This window comes from Diabrotica undecimpunctata, chromosome 6 (assembly GCF_040954645.1).
Source record: "Diabrotica undecimpunctata isolate CICGRU chromosome 6, icDiaUnde3, whole genome shotgun sequence".
Lineage (NCBI taxonomy): Eukaryota > Metazoa > Arthropoda > Insecta > Coleoptera > Chrysomelidae > Diabrotica > Diabrotica undecimpunctata.
The window spans coordinates 7,691,382-7,710,076 of record NC_092808.1 but is presented as its reverse complement, the minus strand read 5'-3'; the positions used below and the strand labels follow the sequence as shown (position 1 = coordinate 7,710,076).

Here is an 18,695-nt window from a genome sequence, read left to right as displayed (position 1 = left end):
TCTTTAAGATAACTGTTAAACAAGGATGTAATATTTGCGACATGCACATTCAGCTAGAGTTTCCTATTAAGTCTTGTAAGTTGCCTAACTGTGTTCTATGATCGTATTAAAACAGAATTGAAGCCGACTAGACTCGGCTATATAAGGGTGAAAAAAAATAAGGGGGCAAAAAATTGAAAATTACAGCTGAGTGGATATAAGACAATTTTAAAAGATTTTGTTAGCTTTATTTATGATTTTTATCATAGAATAACAATAAATACAGATCTATGTCAATTTCTATTTCCTTATCTTCAAAGAACATTATTTTCCTTCTTCTTTACTCTATTTGGAGTAGATACATTTCGCTCATTTTTATTGTTATTTAAATTATTCTTAAAAAACTAAAAACTGCTTACCCAAAATTCCATATAATGATCACGGGTGAAATGTCAAACCATGGTTACATTTTTTTGTTCCCTTTGTCCCATTTGTGTCCACTTAGCGGACAACACGTACACTTAACTTTAAAATTGGCTTCACTTATACTCCAGTTCTATATCTAGTCTATTGTTACTACATCTATTGGCAAAAGCCATTGTTGTACGGAGAAACCAGACTTGCAATGGAAGAATAATTGTAAGATCTTCTTGAACATTAAAAATTGCTTATAATAAACTGTTTTCTTATCATAACATCAAGAATATATACGAGATACTTAACGTCTCCCTTTTTATTGTATAATAATGTTTTCCTCTATTTTTCGGTAACGATTTACCTGAGAATTTTAAACTTCACCCTGTAACGAATATCTTTGCTTGTCGTTTTCGGTGATTACAAAATCCTCATTAAAAGAAATCCCAAATAGCTGCTAGTGAAAAATAGGTACACACGTCGACCGAAAATAAGTAACACCTGCCGTGTGTAACGTATCACCGGTTAACTTTTTGACTTCTTGCTCTCACACACACAGATCTCTCAAATTAATTCGTATAAACAGTCAAAAAAACTGTAGGTACAATGATTGATACGATAGCAGCGATAGATTGACGAGTTTACTGTTATTATTTCGAAGGAACTGGTTCAAATCATAGACGTAACAGGGATGTGGTAGTAGTAGAAAATATTTGCAAATAGGCACATTTGATTGTTATTGGGTAAAATTGTTTACTTGGGCGTTTGATATAGAACTCTTCAACTATAATAATATTGTATGCTGTACCATTCTAAGTGTTCACTTTTGGTGCTACGGGGGTAAGAGCTATAACTTTGACAATCTAGTTCTAAAAAATGTTTTTAGAAAATGCATTTAAAAAACAGTGCTAATTCTTGTTTAGTGAAATATTATACCGAATAACAAAAAAAAACCTTTTAACGACAGAAAAATAAAGCGGTATGTTAAAGAATTTGATGCAAAGAAAATATTAATAATACGTTAAAAATAGACGAGAAGGGAAATAGCAAAGAACCTTACAATGTGAATAGCAAAAGATATTCACCAAATGGAAACATGGAAAAAACTATTTTAGCACCATCCATTCTTAACACGTAGCTGTCATAGGTACTAGGTAATATCATGTACAACTTCCAAAAGATTGTTAAGACATTTAATAGGTAGCTCATCAGTTGTTCTTCTTGCAACTTAATCTTCTGTTCTTTTCCCTCTGTGCATAGATATTAACGTTTTCCTTTTCTATCTTTATATCTTCTCTGAATCTAATATTTCCACTTATCAGCTCCGAGTAAGGTATGCCACTGTGGTCATCTCAAAATCTTAAAGAATCTGTATTCATCACGGACCTTAGGCTTACTTTTTTTGTTTTTCTAAACAAGTTCCTTTCTTCTGTATAATGTTATTTAGTCTTTTTAAAATTACTTCCAAATAGGTAAAATATCTAACAATGTCAAATTTATATTCCTTTATTTCGTAATGAAGATAAACCATTCATCTTAAATTAAACATCAATTCAAAGTGCATTATTCCTATAAAAAAACGTTTTTAAAAAAAGCGATTGGTATTTTTGAAAGATCTGCACTACACACAGACGGTAAAAGAGGTTTCTGTTTGTGTAATATTTTAAAACTATCATTATATGGATGCTTTCTACTAGACTATATACTTTAAGCCTGAAAAAATCTTAAAAGATTACTAATAATGTATTGTGTACAAAAAAACGTTTTTTAACATTTCTTCTGTTTGTCCAATATCAAAGTGTCCTCCAAATTAATTTATGTATAGTGTTTTTATGAATTAGTGTCTCTGTGGTTCAATGTATGTCCTATATAATAAAAAAAAGGGTTTTTGTTGGTGTAACATTTCAAAAGTACCAATTAATTAATTATTTTTACTCGAATGTAGACAATACGCGTCGAATGTGTCTTAAATTGTTCAATATACTTTCTTGCTCTCAATAATACGTGTTTGAAAATCTCTTTGTCTTTGTCAGGTAAAAGGTTGCAACAATTATTGCAAAATAACCTATATATCACGTATTTATTAAAATTAACTGAAATACCAATCACATTCGTCCAGTTATTAACAGCTCGTTAGTGATTTCAATCGTAATCTCTGAATTTTGTGCTATCTAGTGATTGGCGACTTATTGGGCGGTTTTTTGTTCCTTAACTTAATTTATATGCGCTATACTGAGATTTCGTGAACCTCTTTTATTAGTACATGGTGTTTCATGTATAAAATTGATGGAGCAAATAAACATCCAGTCGTTCATTCAGTAGGATATATCAGTAGATATTTTAAAACACAAGTATATTATTTTGGATTAATAGGTCATGTACCTGAATTCTCCTTACGATTATCTCATATTTTCTAAAATACTTCGTTAATTTTGTCGAGATTTATAAAAACATGTTGATACTAAGACTATCCTACGTTTTGTGTAACAACCACAGATCCGCAGACACACCTTGAAGATATAATATTAAAATATAAATAATATCCTTGTTTTTCTAATTATATTCTTAGCAAACTCTTTTTTAGACCAAAATGCCGAAACGAGAGTTTCGAATATTGTTATTCCTACTGTTAAGTCAAAAACTTTGATAGACATTTTTTTATTACCTGAAAGTTTATATCTAAGTGGTCTGTATGATCCCGCGATCACGATTTTACGCATTTTTGATTGATCTGTTTCACATTGGGTGACGTGTGCACAATAGAAGAGAATTAAAATATAAATTGGATTATGTTTAGGAAATTTCGTGCGGACTTTTAACTTTTACTTGGGTCATAACCTTGTTTAATAAATAATAACACAGTTTTTGAGTCTTTTCGGTACATGGCCCCTCTTGGATATATATATATATATATATTTACAATATAATGTCAATATTATGTTTTGTAGTCTTTTAAAAATCATTCGATAATTTTTAACATCAAATAATCTTTATTTAAAGTACTGTTATTAATGGAAACAATTTAAAATAGCTTGACATTTGCTAATTACATCATCGTAAAAGACAGAAACGTAAAAGTTTTTTGGAAACATTAAATATGCAGCAATATAATCATCTTCATTTTTGTCATTTAGAAATAATCGCGAATATGTAACCTTAGGATCAACTGTAGTACTTGATTTCATTGATTGTATTTCATTAATTCCATTTCTTAACCTGCAAGCCACTGTGAGGGACAATAGATTACCGAAGTGTCCTATACAAGACCACAAAAACTATTTCTAAAGAAGCTCGTGTATCATATGATTTTTGATTTGATGTAAATGGAGAAACACTTTTTGTAAAATGGGATGATAATAGATGTGTTACTATAGTATCTAATTTTGATAATATAGAACCTCTCGCAAAAGCTAGTAGCTGGAATCAAAATCTCAAAGGAAAACGTTTATTTCTTACCCGCAAGTATATAATACAGTCATAGGAGGCAAGTATCAACACTACTGGTTTGTTGGAAAATATGCCATTAAAATCAGAGCTAAGAAGTGATATTGGCCAATATTCACACGACTGGATAAAGCATTAGTAAATTCATGGCTTCCTAAAAATAAGTCAAATAATACTTTCTTAGGTTTTCGTCGCTCTTTAGAAGTTCCCCACCTAAACTTCACTCTTAGGACAAGAAGACAGGTATAGTAGGAGGATCGAGGAAATCAATCTCAAGTATTTACGGACATAAAATTCGATGGCATAGAACACTTCATGGAGAAACGTAAAAATCCTCTATGATTCAATTGTATTCAGCTGAGATATACAAACACGGATGATCCACCGGATCATAATAATCCTATTGTTTTTATCATACTGAGTTTAAAACTAGCTGTTACTTCCTCGTACATATATCTCACAATATTCACTCATTCACCTAAGATTCGTTTCTTATTGAGCTACTACCACAGAACCTCTCCTGGAAATGTTATCATACTTTTCCATCTGGCTTGGATTTACCCACATTTACATATCAGCCCCTGTTATGGCTCTCTATTCAAAAGAATATCTGTAAGTATATCTCCTAATTAAATGTAGATAGCTTTTCTTTCATTCTCATCCAGACCGATTTGCGGGGCATAAACATACGCTACCTTCAATACTTCTTTATCAAATAGGTACATATCTTACTGACTGTTGTAACATTCGTTTTTACAACTGCCGCTTTTCTTTATCCTGTTTCTACAGTTTGTGCTAACCTGTAATGATGTTACCCCTGAAATAATCCTCACCCGGAAATCCAAACGAAGGATATGTTTGCATCCGAAGATGCCGTCAATTTAGTATAATTTTTGTTGGCTGGAAAAGGTTTTCTATTATACCATGGAACGCCAGAGAAATATTAAGCGATGGAAAATAGTGAAAAACATAATATCCTTTTGAATATACAATAAACCATTAGCTAGTAGAAGAAGTAAAGGACAAACCGGTAGCTCCTTGATTGATACAATGATTTTTGAATGAGAAAAAATACTCATTTAGTTGTAACTAATTAAAAAACCCCCAAATAAAGTTCTGGAAACACAGCTTGCAAAGCTCTTAAAGTGACAAATATTAGTTTGTATGGGATTAAATCACAATTTATTGCGATGAGAATTACATTTTACATGTATTTTGACGTTTTGATTTCCAATCCGGAAACCAAAGCCGAAGCGTTAAATAAGGTGTTCATTTTATAATTTATATCTTATATTTATATCTTATAGTTTATCTCCCACTAAATATTTGATAAAAATATGTATCCACAAGTATGTTGTCTCAAAACAATAATTTAGTTCAGCAAAATCTTTTATTTCTATCTACAACACCGTTAACCGTTATTGAATTACTAATGACATCTATAGAACTTTTTAATAAATTTGTTTTTAAAGCGGCCAAACTCAAAGCATAATTCTACTGATTATTGATACAGGATCCTCCACTTAATCACGGAAAATAGCCAAAAAGTGACATTAAATTGATTTATGGTTTCTTGAATAAATACTTATAAATAAATACACCATGAGTAATGGCCATCTTCCTACACGGTATTTGAAATATTGTATGTCATAAATAATGTTTCAGTTCTCTTAAGATACGCATAATGTCGTTACATTCGGTGTTTTTTAAAATCCACACACCATGTGACGCGTCTCATTACTTTGCATGCTATTTACAGTGTACAGTGTAGGACAAAAGACACAGGTTTTTTGGAGCGAACAAATTCGATTTACAGACAGAATATACTTCTTTTTTTTTAACTGCATTCTCATGAATATTTAGGTGTTTTTTGCCGTATGTATTCTTTTGTTTTTCCTCTCTTGGTTCCTATTTTCTGTGGTAGACGTTTCGAGTTTTAAATATTTAGAAATTTAGCATGTATTGTTTATATTTTCAACTTCATCTTACTTATTTTTGATCATATTTTTTTCTTCCTTCTTTTCTTGGCACTGCTTTTTGCCATGTTGAACAACATACCTCGATCCATCTTTTACGGAGCCTTCGCTTGATTCTCCTACTTTTCTTTCTATGTCCGCTATTACGATTTCGCAAATGGATTATTTTATAACTAGTAGACGCTCTCACGATTAAAAGGAGAAGGTTAGAATATCTCGGACACATATTGAGAAACGGCACTAAAAACAGATTACTGAAAATAATCCGCAAAGTATTTGGAAAGCGAGGAATTGGGAGAAGAGGAATATCATGGTTAAAAAACCTGAAGAAATGGTTCTCCACAACAACAACTAATATATTTAAAGCATCAGTTAATAACATTATAGCCAGAATGATGCACCAAAAGAAGAAAGAAGAAGACGCTGTCAAAGTGTAAAGAATGTGGTGTTAAATAATATTAAATACCATTATGTCTTAATAAATGTCTTAATTAAGTATCTGGTTCCAGTTTCGTAACCGTTTGTAATAAAAACACTTTAAAAAAGGTACAAAATACCTGTTTACTGCATAAATATTATTCAGCCACAAATCTAAAGACAGCCTATAAGTATCACTTGTTGATCGAATTATTTAATTGGCATAGAATTGTGGAAATCTAATGTTGGCGGCTAACCTTTGGAGAGCACCGGTTGAAATTAAGACCCTATAATATAATAATAAAATATTTAACAGGCGAAAAAAGGATAAATACAAAAATAAAAAGATATATTTAAAATAATTATAAAATGTCTTACCCAATTAAAAAAAAAGTCTTTCGACGAACAGAAGTGGTGTTACACCTTCTTCAGCAGCAGAAGAAAGAATAAAAAGATTTGATAATTTAAGCACATTTGTATTAACCAAAAACTACCTAGATGAATTAACAGTTTTGGGAATTGCAGTCAACATTATCTTTAATCCAAACAGGGTGGTCAAAATGTTCAAAATGTAACGATGCTTAAAAGGGGATATTTCAAAATAAATATCTAGGGCTACGGAATTTAATATACGTAATGTCTCACAAAATTAGAAAAGTAAAGAGAATAAACAAATTGAAACATAGAAGCATTTTGACATGCTACGCCGTATAACATAATAAACAAGGATATACGGAAGTAAAGTAAGTTAAACAAAAAGAAGTGTTCAGGAAAACAATTTCAACAGACAGAGCGGTTATATGAGGAACATGGGAACATGGCGCATTCAATTTCCATACAAAATGTATTTAGAGTACAGAATGTACAGAAATAAACACGTGACCTCGATTAGACAAAACAACAAAATATTATATATTATATAATTCGTTTTAAAACGTCTTGCGACGTTATAAGATGCTTAATTTCCATGCCATTCGATCATTTCTTTGCCCCTGTCTAAGGTCTTTTGTGCTCATTGTCTTAGTTATTCCCTCTCTCCCGGATTTTCAGGTCTTTCTCGTCTTTTGTGGTTTTGTCAAACCCATTCCATAATCTTTTTCGGAAGTCTTGTATTTTCCATCCTCTGGACATGTCCGTACCATATCAGTTGATTTCTCTACATATCTGTCGTTATTGAGCCTTCAACTACCATTCGTTGTCTTATCTCATCGTTACGAATTCTCTCTCTGCGGGATACTTCAACTGACCTCCTAAAGTCGTCCATTTCGACTGCCTCAACAACAAAATATTAACAGATAATACTGGAATTCACATGGCCTGATAAATATAAGCATTTGGCTGTAGTGAGAATGTACTATGGCGACAAAAAACACATTTCCCTTGGAGAAGTGTATTAGGCAAGGAGACACCATCTCTCCTACACTATTCACCGCATTATTACAGAATGCTATGAGAAAGTATAAGGGAGAAAATATTGTGAGTCAACATAAATAATGCCCTCCAGGAGTTAATGAATAGAATCACAGAAGTGGGTCAGAGATATGGACTTTCACTGAACATTAAGAAAACAATATGTATGATGATCTCTAAGAAGGAACAGCTTAAATTAGGAAGGGACAAATAAACAACATAGTTGAATAGGAGAATAGGGCTAACATGGGCAGCCTACGGAAAACTGAGAGAAGTCTTTAGATCAGATATTCCCATGTGCTTGAAAAGGAAGGTCTTTGCGGAACCTTGCCAGAAAAGTAATCAATAAAATACATGTGGCACTGGGAGCAATGGGGAGGTCAATGTTGAATATATCCCTCAGAGACAGAGTTTCAATTAAAATGATTAGGAGAAAAACTGGTGTTACGGACGCAGTTAAAAGAATTATAACGCTGAAATTGAACTGAGCAGGACATGCTGTTAGAGACAAAGATGGAAGATGAATCAAAAAAAATTTTAGAATGGAGACTTAAAGACGATGGCAATTTTATCATATTACTTATCGTAATCGAAAAAGTACCCCAACAAGACAAGGCGCTTAAGATTGGATGTAATGATGAGATGATCGGATGATGGAAAATATATATTTAAACCGAATATCTCTATATTTTTCTTGGCTTTGTAATTTTTCATTTAATATTATGTATTTTATTGGCAATCTACATCCTAGAGCACTTCGTGTTTATTTATTAATATTTTTAGAGAACATGTTGTCAGATTATAAAATGTCAAATAAAAATTAATTTTGCAATTTGTTCAACTCTGTCGTTATATTATAATTGTTGCAATTTTTTCATTATACCAAGAAGGTCTAATGTCACAAATATTCAATTTTAAAATATTTTCTAATATTACTTATATTTTAATACAAAAATAACAAATAAGACTTATCATCCATCAGTTTTTTTTAATGAAACGGTCGTCAAGAGATTGATAATTATTTAAATATTGTTTCAGGTTTATGTATAACGGCGAAGTACACATAGGCCAAGAAAGGCTGTCGGATTTTATAAAGACTGCACAAATGTTACAAGTCAGGGGACTGGCTGATGTAGCACCTGGAAATGCTGGGCAAAGACTGACAACGGCTCCCGATAACAAAATTTCTCCGGTAAGTTAAATACTCTTAATATTTTACAGCAGCAGGTATGTGAGCAAAGTACATACTCAGTTCTTGTCTTGCGTCTTCATTTGTCAATCTATTAAGTCTCACTCTTCTGAATCAACTTATTTCGCTAGCTTGAATTCTATATATATTTACTTCATTATATAAGCTTTTGCAGCTTTGTCGTCCATCTGACAGAATGGGTGTGTTACTATTCGTATTTTGATTGATATCTGTCTTTTTTCCAAACTTGTGTAATCCACTTAAGTAATTAAAATGATTCACCGTCACAAATTTTTAGTATTAGTCATAAATTGATGGCAACAATTCTTCTCTGTCCCTTTTATTAATTCGTTTGAGGTTTCCTCTAAGTTAAGTTTATTATCACTTATAATTTATATAAAAATATACAAAGTGACATAGAAATCCGAGCAACCATCATAAATTATTTTATTTTGAAAATGTTTTGTAAAATTGTGCAGGGTAGCAAAATAAACAAACCATCGAAGGCTCATTATGATTGAAAAAAATTACAGAGGTAAAGCAGTTAATAATTATGCACCTCGGTGGACAACATACTCTTGGATGCACCTGGGCTTTCTTCTGATTACGTGGTCAATGTCCTCCTGGGGCATCTCTTTTTATACGCAAATTAACTCCTCCCGAAGTGCTCCCAAAATTTGAGGAGGATGCTCTAAATAATGAAATCTCCGACTCATCATGTCCACATGTATTCAATTGGAGATAAATCTGGTGATTTCGGGGTACAGGTCAAAACTTTGACTCTATTCTATTCAAGGTGTCTATGGTGACTCTGGCAATGTGCAGTTTTGCGTTATACTGCTCAAAAATTGAATGTTGGAACGTCTGTATTTCTTCTACGTATCGCTGACCTGTCGTTTTCCCTCTGGTGAAGATTAGAGCTGACATGGAACCATAAACGATGACATTTTATACCATAACCCTAACAGTGAAGTGCACATGCCTGTGAACAAAATATGTAGCTTTCGTGTCAGTACGTCATCTTCTGACCTTGGATCGGCTATCATGCATCCCTAAACAGAATCGAGATTAATCACTAAAGACAACCCTATTCCAATTCCTGGTCCTATGCTAATTAGTTCTACAACATTCAAGACGATTAAGTCGATGTTCAGGGTATAAGGTTGCGAATTTGACGATAAATAGTTCGCATTCTAATTGCTCTTCCATGTTCTACTGACCTTTCATTTGTAATACACCTGGTAGAGAAGAAGCGGTTTATTAGAGCCATTAACCTTAGGCGACGATCTTGACGCTCTGTTGTTCTTCGGTGGCGCCCTGTACCCATCGATCTTCGTGTTCAGTCTTCGTGACACAATTCCCGATAATATCTTAACACAGTATTTAAAATTTTGTGAACCCTATTCGCAATTTTCCGAAAGAAAGTCCGTCTTCTCTTAAGCAAACTATCCGCCCTCTGTCAAACTCAGTTTGATAGTAAAACTGGGCATTTGGGACAACAAATTGAAACTAGGCATTGTAAACAACTTTTAAAAAACCAATAACCCCTAAATTTTGATCCTTATTTTTTTTTATAATAAACCTAAAAGTTAAAATTTTTAGTGGTTAGCCAATTTAGAAAAAAAAATGAATAAGGAACGAAAGTCTAAACTGATACGGCAGAAATCCTAACTATCTATTGTTTTATCTAAGATAAGCCTGTTTACAAATTTTTATTAAAATAAAATACTTTAAAATGGATGTTCGAATTTCTATATCCTTAATATATTTCAGTTTTATTATCCTTATAACCTCTTGTTTATTATATAGCCCAATAAATACATTATCGTTTAATAAAAACTAATTGACTTCTATATAATAAAAAGTATAATTCTATATAATATACTTAATATAACTATTCAACACACATACAAAAATAGAAAAGCAATATTATATTTTTGTATATAAATAAGAGAAACTGTAATTAACTAAAAAAAATAAATTAATTCTACGATTCAGACAGTTTTAGTGCCACTGACTAATAATCCAATTTTATACGCACTTTCTTCCAGCATTTGCATAAAAACTATAAAAAAATACTCGGATATTTGTTAAAAACTTGTTTTAGTGGACTGTTAAAGTACAATAATATTATATTCCCACGTGTTTGTGATATAACAGGGTAAAGCGGTAAATTATTGGAAAACTTCAGTTTTATTGTCTCTGGTGAATATGTTTGTCTATACACACCCATGGAAAAAATGGAGGGGCATAACTCTATAATGTTCCATAAGTAAATAATACTAATATGAAATGAACAAGCTGGTTTCAGAAGGGGAAAAGTTTGTATCGATCACATTGACATTTGTAGACTTCACCAAAGCTTTCGGTAGTATAAAACACAAAGTTCTGTTAAAAATTTGAAATCATACTAAGATTGACACAATAATCCAAACGCTGTATGATTAAACAACATGCAAATGACATGCAAAGTAGAAAATACTACATAAGTGACAAGTGACAGTTAAAATCGAACTGCAGACTAAATTAAACTGCAGATTAACTTTATTGCCTTGTAAAGTAATATTTATTGTTCAGTAGTAGTAGTAGTATTTAGTAAAATTTATTGTTTATAATATAATCATAAACTAAAAATATTAACAATTCAAATATTGTCAAACATCTTACATCAATGTGATCAAATGCAACACGTCATATACATTGTTGCAATACGTGTTGCCTGACTTTTAGGGGTAGCCTGAAAGATGTATTATATTTATACGTTTAATTCGTAAAACAATTTTAACGTTTGTTTATAATACAGATTTCAATCCTCTACAAATAGTTTCTTATGACTTCTGATGTAAAATAATTAGGGAAGCAGGAATTCAACAATTTAGAATGTCTCATTGTGTTTCCTATGACCCTTTCCTTTAACAATTGACCACTCGGTATGTCTTAATTATATATTGAGTAGAATTAGATAGGCTTTGTTTGCGCTATCAGTTTTATTCGAACAGAAGTTTATCAATGTTTAGATTATGCTAAAGCGTTTGACTGTGCCAAACATACTCGTAGCACCATGTTAAATATTCTGGGAAGAAAAGGTTTGGACTCAAAAAATCTAAAAATTATCCAGGAACTCTACGAACAACAAAACAAACAAGCGCATTTTTATTCTTTATGCTGATATAAACATTCTTCCGTTAAACAATTCTAATGTTCACTACTATTTCCTTAAACATGTGCTTCACAAGGACCATTGTTAGTGTAAATTTCAATCAAAACAATTTCTCAACATGTCTCAGTATCTTACGAAATAATCAATATATTATTTGGCAGCAAACAATCAGTGGTAATAGAAATTTTGATGTATTTGATGAATTATTTTACTACCTAGGCGGTCTGCTAAGCGGTTCTTCTTCTAATGAGGATCATTTTGTAACGATTTGAACGTGATTGAATAAAAAGGAAGAGAATACGCTTATGAGTGTTGCTTAAAAAAATCTATTTAAGCTTGAATTACTGACTTGTAGCGATTTATTTGACTGTCAACGGATCTTACAGTGTGGAATTTAAAATACTTAATAAAAGCAATACAAAACTTCACCGAAATATAAAGATAAAAGAAGGTATTTATTTATTGGGTGAAACTGGCTTTAAAAAGACTGACAGCATTCTCGTTAGCAACAATTCGTTTATGTCCTGGCATACATAAAAAGTTACTTTGTTGTGCTACAAGAGTCACTTACTTAAGGGACTGTTAGCAGTTCCTACCTCTTACAGACTTACAAGTCTTCACTTTGTTGTGTTTCGCCACAAGAGTCAGTTGCCTAAAGCCGCGTTTACACGATGACAATTGTCATTGGACAATTGTCATCACGTGGTAGCGGATTGTCGGAGGCCAGTCCAGTTGAACGAGAAGATGTTTATACGGGGCCAACTATTGCCATGGCAGTAGACAGCTAAAACATGGCCGACTGCTCGTCATCTGTTGTGTCCGGTGAGGGAACTGGCAAAAAACAAGACAGCACTACTGGCCTACACTGTTCACACAGCGTCAATTGTCGCAACAATTGAGATTTCGAGTGGTGGGGGGCTCACTGGGCGCAGCTCATTGTCCTCAGTCTACTCCCGGAGACAACTGAATTTTGGGCCAATTGTGAGGGCAGTTGGCAAGGCAATCGGCCTGAAGTGTTCAGACGAAGACAATAATTTCATGTCAGTCAGTTGTCTTCTGAGAATTGTCTCGCCAATTGTCATCGTGTAAACGCGGCTTAAGAGACTGTTAGCAGTTTCAAGCTGTTAACAGTCATTTAACATATACAAATATATATATATATATATATATATATATATATATATATATATATATATATATATAGGCTATATTGAGGCCGGGGGATGTCACTGTTGTAGACTGTGTATAGCATTGGAGCAAGAATTGAGCCCTAGGGAATGGCGAAGTTAGTGTATTGTCAACTTTGATCCGGGTGGTCCGATTAGAGAGAGAGGAATTTATTAATTTAATGAAATTTGTAGGCAGTCCCGCAAGGTGGAATTTTTCGATCAGGCCTGTATGCCAGACCTGGTCGAATGCTTTCTGGACGTCTAGGAATATGCCTATGACGTGTCTTTTTTCGTTAATTGATTGTGAAATATGCATTTTGTGTGGAATATCTAGCCCTGAATCCGAATTGATAATTTGGAATGGCAAAGTGAGCGTTCTACAAATCTTCAGATAGTTTACATATATTATAATAAAGCGTCACGAGTTTCATTGTCAATAAAGTCTAAATTAACAAGAACTAATGTAAAACGTTTACGCGACATAAGACACTTTACTTTATTTTCTTTTTTCTTTTTTTTATATTTTTTTTTACTATGCGCGTGTTAAATGCGATGTAAGTTTGAACATTTCACCCCGACGAATACCGATATAGAGGACAGGGGCGATAGTGTGAACGAATCCTAAGAGCACAGCAAAGTTATTACAAAAATGGACAACTAAGAAAAAGTCGGATTGAAGGAATCAAGTTGGAAATGCGAGGAAGAGACACTTGAAGAGGAAGAGGAACAATGAATGGACAGAGGACAGTGGCGATTTTATGTGTAAAGACATCATAAAACGTTTTAAAGCCAATATTTATATATGTAAATATGAAGCAACTACAATTTACCCTCTAAAACTATTTGAGGTAGAAACAGGAATCGAAATTATATTTTATGACCGTAAACGGAAGGAATTTGAGTCCAAATCACGTCTATAACAGAGAAAACATCGTCGTAAAACTCCCGTAATCTATCTTTAGTATTCCAACTAATAAAACCGACGTTCCTCCGGTAATTTGATACAAGAACATTAAAAAAGCTATAATTACTTCACACACTCATACTCGTACCTCGCACACACCCATATTATCCATCATTGCAGCACTATCTTTCTCCGCTTATTGCCTACCCAAAATATAATACCCAAAAATTAATAACTTTTGTACTTATACATATAAATTTAATCGTACGTAAAAACTTCTTAATGTTCCTTTTAAGTCTAGATCGTAAAATAGCTGGTAGGTGCGCCGCTAAATTGTTTGAATGTGAAAGGATAAACCATTTCGGTGATAATTTATAATATTATCCTAATAAATGTTAATTGTTGTTAGTTGTTTAAGATGTACAGGGTACTTCGCAAGTCAGCTCCGACTTGCTTGTCTGAAGGTGTTTTACGACATATAAAAAAATTGGGCGTTCAGGAGATTTTTCAATACAAATGTAAGATAATTCGTTTTTAAATTATATATAGACAGTTCCTGTAATATCCTAAAAAGTTACGTACACATTTTTTGCGATATTTTTCTCCTCACATTCTTCTACTTATAATTACATTTCTCTTTCAAAGCCCTAGCCTATTCTGCCGTTTACGATTTCTTTTTGGAGTTACTAAAATTTATAGATCAAACGTTAGTAGTAAATTAAATTAATTAAAAACTAATATGTTAGTACCATGTACAACTAGAGCTTTATTCGAATTTGTTTCGTCAAAAGAGTTAGTTTGAAAGACAGATCTATCTCTCAAAATATCAAGATAACACTGGTGAATGCCCTTGTATTCTCAATATTTGTATACGGGGCAGAGACTTACACGCTTCGCGGACGCGAGCGCCAAAAAATGGATGCCTTTGAGATGTGGTGCTGGAGAAGAACGCTGCGCATACCTTGGACAGGTTATAGGGCAAACGTTTCCATTTTAAACCAACTCGAGATTACTTTTTTAGGTTACTGGAGGCTGCTTGAGAGTATAGAAAGCATCCGTAATCCAGAATTGATCTAATAAATGACCTGTTAATAACAGGGACATTTCTGGATCGGCTCCGCAGCTGTAAGAACTTACAACTCTTAATATATTTAATCCTTTCTCGGCTTTTTTTAATATACTTTCTTTGTGCTCTTTCCAAACTAATCTTCTATAAAGTGTTACCCCCAATGGTATGTTACATGAGAAATAACGGGAAAACTGTGCTCTTGTAAAACAATCTGATTGGGAACAGTTCCATTTCCGGGTGAATATACAAGGCAAATTTAACAATATTTTATAGCTTAAAAATAAAAAATAAACTGAACTAAAATATGTAATGAAAATAATTATTATGACAATACTACTGTTTTGAAAAAATGTTTTGAAAAGATGTTTTTGTCGTTCAATTTTAATATAATGGAATAGTATTTTAATCAATTTCAATTTGAAAGTCCAACGTTCCATTGTACTCATCAATGTTATCTTCAATTTCTTCATTAGATGATAAATTACGGTAAAAGTTTTTACAATCATTCAGAATTAAAAGAAGAAATGATGCGATACCCTTTAGCTTTTCCGGCGATATTGGTTTTCCTTCTGGCCAGAGACTTTTCAACAAAGATGACATGGAATGGGACCTGCCCACTCCTCGTTTTTGCAGATTTATTTCAACAAATTCGTTGTTGTAATTGTTACTGACGTAAATAGACATTGGTTTATTTTTAATAATGCGGATTTGTTTAAATTTTAACCAGTTTATCGTGGTGTTTGTTGTGTCTTTTTTTCTGTTTCTCATTATCACTTATATACTTAAAGTCAATAGATTTCATTTTTACTACGTTTAAAATATTTCGTCTTCTAGCACTCTTCATAACACTGATATAGTGTTCAGGTGTGTAAAGCCTTTGCTGGAATTTTAGGGCAGATTCAAGGTCACCGAATTCACTGTCGTTTGACAGAAAATTGTGCCCAGAGACTAAAAACTTTATAGTATAATTTTGAAGGCTAGAGTGGACTTCCAACACACTTTTCAGCATAAGAACTATCTTGATATTTCTATTCTGGCCACAACATGAATCACTCCAAACTACTACAGCAACAAGCACATGCAAGAAGTCAACAACACTGGTTCTTTTTTGTATAATACAATATGGCTCCTTTGATTCATGAAAACACATGACTGACTTTATGCGGTTGGATCCTGAATGCAAATCTCAAAACAATAGTTACGTAAATGGCAGTTGATTCAAACTGTTATAACACAAATATTGATGCTGAAGCCTTTGGTTCTTTTTTGCTAAAGAAAGTTTAATCCTCCCTTATGCCATATAATCAATAATATTAAATTTTGTATTTTGATTCCTTCTTGCATAACTATGTCCAATTGTCAATGTAAATGCATATATCGACAGCATATTCCAGTATCTTAATGTCCCTGTATTCATGTCCCCGTCTGTTAGCTTTTCTAAGTCAAAGGTATAGATTGTATACAATATAGGACTTAAAACGCTACCCTGAAATAATCCCAAACTTTTTGTTCTTGTATCTAAAATTTCCTCATTTATTTTAAGGTTACTTATGCGATTACGATATAATTTTATTATTTTTCTAGAAAATTTACAACTAAATCCAATTCGCACCATTTGTTAATGTAGTATTCCTAGATTTACTTTATCGTAGGCTCTCTCAATATCCATAAACAACGCTATGGTAGAACGATTGAGAATGAAATATTAATGTCAGTGACTAAATGAGTAATGTTTTCTATTGTGGAATGAGCTTTTCTAAATCCAAACTGATATTTTGGTAGTTTGAGGTTGCATTCTAGCCAATATTCCATTCTTGTTTTGAGCATTCGCTCGAATGTTTTGAGTACACAGGATGCCAGTGATATACCTCTGTAGGATTCTGCTATATTTTGATCTTTTTGAGGTTTTAACATTGGAATCATAATGTATTTCTTCCAATCTTCTGGATACTGCGTGGTTTGCCATATATTATTTATTATTTCTAACAAAGTAATTTTGCAGGATAATGGAAGATTGTATAACATTATAATGAATGTTATCGATACCAGGAGCCGTATTTTTGTGCTTTGTAATACTGTACTGGAATTCTTTAAGACTAACTTTCTTTAACAGGCTGACCATTTCAATTTTATTGATATTTTCTACTTGAACAGGGTAAACTGCTTCTTCTTCTTCAACCCATGGTGGCGTCTTCTTCTTTTATTTTTCTTCTTCTTCTTTACGTGCCTATTCAAACCTCCTAATGTTGGCGACTAACATGCCAAAATCCTCCATTATAATAATATAATATTATTACACACCTAAAAAGGATTTGCCAGTAAAATCAGCTACAGCTTCACCGAGTTCATACAACTTGAATTAATGAATGATGATGTAAATGGCTACGTTGCCCAGGCATGTTATTATTAAAAAAAAAACCACAGCAGGAAACTTAACAAAAACAACAATAATTTAAATGACTAAAACTAGTAACTATCAATTTACAGCTAGAAATTTTTCTCGATAATGTTAATCCACCGATTGCATCGTCCTACGTCACTTTCCAAATCCACAGATAACTTCACCTCTCGACTTTTTATTTTCCCACATAAATTACCATAAGAAATATTGTATCGTTCTCGTTGGAATAATTACGACCGGGTCTCAAATTTCATAAATACAAAAAATAAATTTGTTTTCCTATTGTCTAATAAACGTTTATCAAATGTAATTATTTTTAATACAAACCGAAATTTGCATACAAATATAACAAAGACCAAGGCTATTCGATCGGTTTTGGGAGGTAGCAATAAATTATCTCTACAGAGTAATTCGAACGGAGTAAATCGCAGGTATGAACATTTTTTAACTTCCTTATTGGTTTTATCGATTGATAGCAGACGAGGGAACAGGAACGCATGAAAAGCCTATAACACAGAAGCCGTTGATCGTCACCCGTGTGTTATTTATTTGATGATATTCAAGAAATCTTTTTAATGTAGCACCATTGTTAGTAGTTAACGTATAATTGTAATTAAACAATTATATGCTTTGTTTTAATGGACAATTGCGGACTCTGTTGTTTAAAAAGCAGAGAATAAATAAAAGGCAGTCGAAGATCAAGTTTTAGTTTTTGAGTAGGTATAATTTCTTTAAGTTATTGAATTATTTTGAATATATTTTCATTTTTGTAAAACTTATGACAAGTACTTTATTATTCTACTATTCTAAAGTCCACACTTTCTAATTCTCCTAATTTAAAGCAGCAAATAAAATCAAAACTCTTTCAGGAGCAATTGATTCCCAACTATAACACAGTTTTACCAAATGCTCATATAGTCACAAAATATTATATACCCAAACCAGGCAGATATTTTACAATTTTCACAAAAGCTGAGCTGTATTATTTTTGGTCAAATGAATTTATTTGAAAAAAGTTACAAATCATATGAAATAAAAATGTATAATTTTGCAAAAAAAACTAGTTCAAAAGCCTGTGTCAAATATTATGTACATACGGTTTGTAACAAAAATCATTGAAAACTATGTAGGTAAACCACCAGACACACCTTTAAAGAAAATGG

General features: G+C 32.4%; 1 protein-coding gene across 2 annotated transcripts in view; it reads left to right on the top strand.

Moving 5' to 3' along the window:
* ab (BTB/POZ-zinc finger protein abrupt) overlaps window positions 1-18,695 on the top strand; it is a 146,494-nt gene that overhangs the window by 43,631 nt on the left and 84,168 nt on the right. For both annotated transcript variants that reach the window (XM_072534148.1, XM_072534149.1), the window contains exon 3: window positions 8,679-8,832. In XM_072534148.1, coding sequence (XP_072390249.1) covers window positions 8,679-8,832 — 154 coding nt within the window. The remainder of the gene's footprint in view (window positions 1-8,678; window positions 8,833-18,695) is intronic.